The sequence below is a fragment of the Zea mays genome, chromosome 5 (genome assembly GCF_902167145.1).
Source record: "Zea mays cultivar B73 chromosome 5, Zm-B73-REFERENCE-NAM-5.0, whole genome shotgun sequence".
Taxonomy (NCBI): Eukaryota; Viridiplantae; Streptophyta; class Magnoliopsida; order Poales; family Poaceae; genus Zea; species Zea mays.
Genome location: NC_050100.1, coordinates 82,328,734 through 82,336,505, shown reverse-complemented (window position 1 = coordinate 82,336,505; position 7,772 = coordinate 82,328,734). Strand labels below are relative to the sequence as shown.

The 7,772-nt window shown below is 44.6% G+C and overlaps 1 protein-coding gene across 1 annotated transcript; it reads right to left on the bottom strand.

Moving 5' to 3' along the window:
- Positions 1-399: 399 nt before the first annotated feature.
- Positions 400-3,770, bottom strand: LOC542153 (probable protein phosphatase 2C 45). Its single transcript, NM_001319767.1, is given in 8 exon segments — positions 400-933; positions 1,017-1,091; positions 1,284-1,375; positions 1,474-1,560; positions 1,774-1,932; positions 2,023-2,121; positions 2,246-2,379; positions 3,386-3,770. Coding segments are annotated over 8 exon segments (1,047 nt in total). The 5' UTR covers positions 3,604-3,770; the 3' UTR covers positions 400-750.
- Between the last annotated feature and the right edge of the window lie 4,002 nt (positions 3,771-7,772).

The following is a 7,772-nucleotide window of genomic DNA, read 5'->3' as shown; positions in this document are numbered from 1 at the left end:
TGAAGACAATGTAAATTGTAGAAGCATATATTATTTTTTCAGAGGGTGGCACACAAGATGATTAAAGTTCATCCGATATCATATGAAGATTGACCTTTCTTTAACTTCCATACTGGTCCTAGAGGCATGGTGTTTTTTTAGCATGGGTCAAAGACTGGCCTTTCTTTAACTTACATACATTCGAATCTTCCTAATTGTGATTATTCATTCCTGTTTGGTCCAAATTTCATATATGTAACAGTTTATTTGCACATTAATATGATAATCCACGCACTTGCTCTGTAAAAATTCGACCTTCCCGTTTCTGTACACCGAGTAAACCGATAGCTCACCTCCGTCCCGGCTTGGTAGCATTCAGGTGCATGACAGCAGGACGCCACAAAAGGCGGATCTAGGAGATTGTTACATACTGCAGTGTACAACTTTCGTTCAAATAGTTCGACAGTTTTACACGCACTGCCAGGAAAAATCTCTAGCATGATCTCATGAATCAACAGCACGGACAGCTACATCACAGAGCTTAATGGAAAGGAGGGGTAAAGGACCATACTGTAACACACACCAGCCCTATTCGTCATTCTGCGGCAGTCATTCCCGTCTAGGAGCATGAGCGGGCAGCATCACGACGACGGTCGGGGGAGTCAGTTTCCTTGCGGAACAGCAGCGGAAGACACACGGAGCATCTACTTTGAGCATCAGATACAACAGCCAGAAGAAAACACACGCATGAGGGATCCCTACAGGAGGTAATTAGGAGTTTTGGTCATTGGTGGTCTCTTTGTCTGCGCCTGATTTATCACCGGTAGTTCCATATAGGAAGCGGACGATGACAACGGTGATGTTATCAGAGCTTCCCCTTCGGGACGCTTCTTCGAGAAGCTTGTTTGCTGCTTCCTGGGGGTCCTGAATAGGCTTGACCATGGCAACAGCTTCCTGGAAAAATACATAACGTCAGGTAAGAGTGACAGACAGACCAATTGCACTGAATGAATATATTTAGCAATATCTGTAGGTACCTCATTAGTGACAACATCCCAGAGTCCATCACTAGCAAGGATGAGGAATTCAAGGGAGCTGTCGACCACCTCCTCCTGATTGTAACAGCAAAAATCGTTTTCAGATGGCTACAGGGGGTGTGGGTGATGTATGACATTGCTAAATGATGGAATCCCCATTTTTAGGCACTTATTACAAGTTTACAACCCCACCATATTCCCTCAAACCATGATAGGTCTGAAAAACTATCCCGACAATCCGTAATAAAACATAAGTGCATGACAAACCTTGATTTCAGGGTCAGCGACAACATACTGCTTCAAGAGTTTATCACCAAATGCGCGAGAGACAGCAAGAACACCACCCACTCGCCATGTCCCTACAAATTTCGAAAAATCAAGCAGTAGAAGCAACAGTAATGGCACATATTAAGATAAGATAGTTTCTTTTTATAGATAGAATCAGAGGAATCACTACCAGCCCACATAACAAAGCCCCCTGCGTCCTCAATTCTTTGTCTCTCATCTGTCTGATCAGGTTTGTGATCCCTTGAAACCGCAATCGCTGCAGCTCCGAGATGGGGAAAACATAACAAAAAATATCGAATACAAGTGGAACGTGGTTAGCTTGGAATCCTGATATTCAGTTTATCCATTCGTCACAAGGAAATACTCGTCCAGGAAAATACACAGCATATAATAATTTGAAAGTTTCCGATACATGTGGAAGTATAGGAAAAGACATTGAGATATGTCATGTTACCAACGAGAAACTTACCTTGTCCTCCTTTAGAAATAACGGCTCTAGAATCTCCAACATTTGCAACAAGCAAACGGTCACCTACAATAATAGCTGTTGAGGCAGTTGAGCCAGCATCTCGAGTTTGACAGCTATCAGCTTTCAGAAATTCTGAATCTGTGAGGTTGTAAGTTTCGGCTGCAGCAAAAATAATACAAGGGTATCAAGATCACCATATCTCAGTGTACAAGTCAAAAGTCTACAATAGTTAAGCTAATATGAAAGTACCGATAGCAGCCTTGGTATCAGTGATGAACTTTGGGTGTTTGATTAAATTGCTGAAAAGGTGCTGCTTAACATACTCAGCTGCTCGGACTCCTCCATGACCTACAGAAACAGAAAACCATGCCCTCAACCTTACAACTCAAACTACCAACTTCATCAGAGAGTGGTGGCATTAGGAAAACCGCGGGAATTGATATCACTTCAGATGTCGCTAGCGAATACATACCATCATATACACCGAACATTCCAATTTTCTCTCCATCAACGTCGTCTATTCTTGCCTCATAGAAGTCCTCCATCGATGCTCTTTTACCAGGAGAACTCGCAACTCCATAAATGAACCGCCCATTTTCATTATTACTGCAAGGGTAACGTTCTGTCAAACAAGTGTGAATTCGGATTATGTGACACTGCACACTGTTAGTGTTATATACAAGACAGAAAATCAGTACAAGGAATTTCCTATGACATTAATAAACTGATTGAGCTGCTATGGAGTTTTGTATGCTTTATATTTCGGACGAAAAAGAAAATTCAACATCTAACTTCCATAAAGTTCACCAGAGTAACAGACACTCTTTAGTCTTTATTTCTTTGTAGTTAGCTTGGAATACCATCTAACACATGAGTATAACACACAAGTTATGTTAGACTAGAAAACAAACACAAGCTTGTCAACAATTGGCCACCAAATCAAATGTAGACAGACCTGCACGCAGAAAACACATCTAGCTAGTGAGGACTTGTACGTAGCACTTAGTATTCAAAGAGCAATGATGCGAGGAATGTCTTGTTTGCAAGGGGGACATTCAATGAGCCAATACATCGGCAAGGCCTGCGGATATGGTTAACTTGCACAACAAATCCTGTAAAATCGTCAGTTAAAAAGACACGAGGTTCGGTTTAATAGTGGACATTAGATCAGCCATGTATGACCAAAATCTTAATAGATCCTGATGCTTGGCACGCAAAAGTAAAAAAAGTGACACCGGAATAATAGTCCTAAAATCCAATCGTGCGACGAGGCAGAAGAGAGCTCCCGAACGATCTGATCAGTAACCCGCCATCGTTCGACCCTCATGGCCAACATGATCAAACATTAACAATTGGGCAGATCCAACTGAAAGGCTGGGCCTGTCGCGCCCAAGCCCGGTGCCTAATAATTCCAGTGTCCCGAATCCACGGCCACGGCGCAGCAGATAGAGGAGTATAATTCGTCCCCGCTGCCATGGATCTCGGCTACGAGGCGTCATAGCCTCCTGAGAAGCTAGCCTCTCGTTCCCCACGGCGAAGTCAACCAGATGGATGGGGGCGAAAGGGAAAGCGGGAGGTGAAAGAGGAAGGAGAAGGGAGGAGGGAGGAAAACCTGAGGTGGGCGGTGTCCGCCGACCCGTCCCCGGCGAGCCCCATGCGCGCCACCTCCGCGACGCCCTCCCGGCCCTGGCACCAGCAGGAGGTGGAAAAGGAGGCCGCCCGCCCCGGGAGCAGGAGGAGGAGGAGGAGCACCACCAGCGAGAGCGAGAGGCGCACGGATGGAGGTGGTGGTGCTGGTGGTGGTGGTCCCCACGGTCCCTCCTCGCGCATGAAAAGAGGCGCACAGGGAGGGGAGGGAGGCGAGCCGGGAAGCAGGGGGAGGAGGAAACGGATGGACGAGAGGAGAGACGCCTGCTGGGCTCGCTCGCCCCGCCTGCTTGGGGAGAGGAAAGGGGAGAGAGGAGAGAGGAGAAAGGAGAAAGGAAAAGCAGCGGAAGAGTGGATGAGAACGATCGGCGGGAGGATGACGTGGCGGGCGCGCCGCGACTGGACGGACCCGGTCATCGCCATTCGCCACCCCGGTCCCCGGCCTCTTTTCTCGCCTCCTGTCCTGTCCCCTCACGAATCACGAATCACGACTAAGGGGGTGTTTGGTTTATAGGGACTAATATTTAGTCCCTAGATTTTATTCCATTTTAGTTCTAAAATTACCAAATATAGAAACTAAAACTTTATTTTAGTTTCCATATTTAACAATTTATACACTAAAAAGGAATAAAATGAAGGGACTAAACATTAGTCCCTAGAAACCAAACACCCCCTAAGGCCGCACCACCACGACCAGGGGCGGAGGCCTCCGACCGACTACCCTAAAATTTAGTCTAAAAAACAAACTATCACTTAACGTTTAGTCTAATTTAATGATTTAAAAGTATTATGAAATATTTTAGTTATTTTTATTATGTACCAGATCGATGAAAATTATATATACGTGGTGCCAGATTATACACTATTGTATATGTTAAAGTTTTATTTCTAACTACTCTAGATTCAAATCCTAGGTTGCCACTGCCCACGAGGCCACGACTCACATCGGCGACTTCTTTATGGAGGCTCGGGTCCTATGGTCGTTTAAGACAACGTGTTTAAACAACATAGTCGTCGTAGATCTTTGATCTAGACTCCGAACCCTCCCAAGAGCAGTAGGGACGTGAGAAGTTGTAGAAGCATGTTCCCTTCCCAGCAACCGAACACACAGAGGAACAAAAGACACAGTGGATCAAATCTCTATCTGTCTATCTTTATTATGAGGGATATGGATACATATATAACATGTAAACCCACTGAGGGCAGTTTCGGTATTAGCCCATTAAACCTCTTTTAGGGTTTCTTAACACTTGACCTTGGGCGAATAACGTGACGACTTATGTCTCATCAAAACTCCGAAAAACCCAGTGAGAAAAAATGGAGAAAGAGAGCATAGTTCCACTCGATATATTGCACTTGTTGCCTCGTTAAAAACCATATGTGAGAAACTTCAGAAAAACTCACAATGGGAAAAAGAGTACAACGGGTGTCTTCAGGACAACTATAACCTTCAAGGTGTATAATATACGATCTTCAGGTCGAATTGTAAGGGCTGAAGTTCAGAGGTGATCTCCCCCTGAACCCTGCAGGTCTCTCAAATGCCTCATCCCTATACCTCGTACACATTTTCTGAATGTGACTGCAGGTAAGGATTTAGTGAATAAATGAGCCAGATTATCACAAGACTTGGCTTGCAGGATTTTTACCTCACCCTCGTTCTGGAGTTCATGAGGATAAAAATACTTAGGACATATATACTTAGTCATATTGCTCTTAATATAGCATGTTTCCATTTGTGCAACACATGCAACATTATCTTCATAGATAATGGTGGGGGTATTTGCGGTGTTATAACCACATGACTTCTGGATGTAGTTAGTCATCCGTCGTAGCCAAGCACATTCTCGTGCGACTTTATATAGTGAGATTATTTCTGAGTGGTTAGTAGACGTCGTTACTAATGTCTGTTTGCATGATCTCCAGGATACAGCGGTGCCACCACATAGAAATACAAAGCCAGTCTGAGATATACCATTATGGGGATCTGACTGATATCCAGCATCAGCATAGCCCACCATAGTCTGGTCCTGATTCTTCGGAAAAAACAGGCCAAGATCTTGAGTGCCTTTGAGGTATCTAAGTATAGTCTTAACACCTACCCAATGTCTTCTGGTTGGGTCTGTACTGTATCTAGCTAGTAGATTTACCGCGAATGCAATATCAAGCCTGGTGCAATTCGCAAGGTACATCAGTGCTCCAATAGCGCTAAGGTAAGGAACTTCAGGTCCCAACGATTTCTCATCATCACTCTTCGATCTAAATAGGTCGGTATCCATTTCAAGGGATCTCACGACCATTAGGGTCTTTAAAGGGTGAGCTTTAATCATATTAAATCTCTCAAGGACCTTTTTACAATAGGCTGACTGGTGTACAAATATTCCTTCTGGGAGATGCTCGATCTGCAGGCCCAAGCAAAACTTGGTTTCTCCCAAGTCTTTCATTTCAAACTTTGTCTTGAGGTAGGCGCTGACCTCCTCAATATCCTCAGCATATACAATGATATTCAAGTCATCAACATAGACCGAAACTATGCAAAAACCCTTCTGGGATTTTCTAATGAATACACAAGGAGAACCTGGATTATTTATGTATCCCTTCTTCAAGAGGAATTCACTGAGTCGATTGTACCACATCCGCCCAAATTGTTTAAGCCCATACAGCGCCCTCTACAACTTAACGTTGTACATGTTGCGATTTGACTTGGCATCCGGAACTCTCAGCCCATCCGGGACCTTCATATAGATTTCCAAATCCAATGACCCATACAAGTATGCGGTCACTACATCCATCATCTGCATTTTTAAGTTTAAACCTGCTGCCAGTGATATCAAATATCGGAACGTTGTGCCACTCATTATCGGGGAGTAAGTTTCATTGTAATCGATGCTGGGTCTCTGCGTGAACCCTTGTGCTACAAGTCTCGCTTTGTATCTCACCACCACGTTGTTCGCGTCTCTCTTTCGGACGAACACCTATCTGAACCCGACTGGGGTAACATTGGGGGGCGTGCGGGCGACAGGCCCAAATGCTTGCCTCTTTGAAAGCGAGAGCAATTCCGTCTCTATTGCTTCTTTCCATTTGACCCAATCTGAGTGCTTCTGGCACTCTACCATGGACTTTGGTTCAGGATCCTTAGCAATCACAACAACGATCATAGAGACGAAATCAGTGTCGACAATTGTAGTCTTTCGGTTATATAACTCTCCCGTCTCAACATAGTTTATGGCAATTTCTTCAACTGAATCATCCGGTTTATTGTGATTTCCCAAGTTATTTGAAACCGGTTGTTCCGAAGTCCTTGTGCTTTTATTTGTGCGCACATTTGCACTAGGACGTTCACCTTCAAGGTGTGTTACTGCTGGAAAATCTGAAAGGAAGCGTGTTGCATTCTCTTCAGTAACTTGCTGGTGCAGGCGTCCCCGCTTAGCTAATACTGAATCATCCGGTTTTCTCCCCCTTTTTCTAGGATGGGGAGTACGAGTAGAGTCCATACCCTGCAGAGGTATCTCCACTCTCTCTGGTGCATTTGCCGCAGGAATATGCGACTTTGACACTCCTCTTATATCAGTAAAGGCATCTGGCAGATTATTTGCTAAGTTTTGCAGGTGTATTATTCGTTGAACTTCAAGTTTGGTTTCTCTAGTGCGTGGGTCAAGCGATTGGATGCTACTAGCACTCCATTCTATTTCTCGGCATTCTTTATTATTAAGGTACAATCCTCCCCCTAAAGCCGGGAAATGCTCTTCATCGAAGATGCTATCAGCGTACCGAGCCGTGAACAGATCCCCAGTTCTAGGCTCTAAATATTTGATTATGGACGGAGATTCATAACCAACATAGATCCCCAACTTCCGGTGAGGTCCCATAGATGTACGCTGGGGTGGTGATATCGGCACGTATACAGCACAACCGAATTTTCGCAGATGGGAAACCACTGGTTGTTGACCACGCGTTAACTGGTGGGGAGAAGCAGAGTGGTAAGCAGATGTTCTATATTGGATTAAGGCCGCAACGTGCAAAACTGCGTGTCCCCAACATCTGGTTGGAAGTTTCCTATCTTGTAGAAGTGGCCTGGCTATGAATTTTATTCTTTTAATTAATGACTCAGCAAGTCCATTCTGTGTATGGACATGTGGTACAAAATGCTCTACATTTATGCCCAAAGCAAGACAATAGTCATTAAAGGCCTTTGAGGTAAACTCTCCGGCATTATCCATCCTGATTGATTGAATGCGGTTCTCCGGGAAGCTCGCACGCAAACGGATAATTTGGGCAATAAATTTTGCAAATGCGTGGTTCCGCGTGGACAACAGGCACACGTGGCTCCACTTAGTAGAAGCATCTATAAGAAC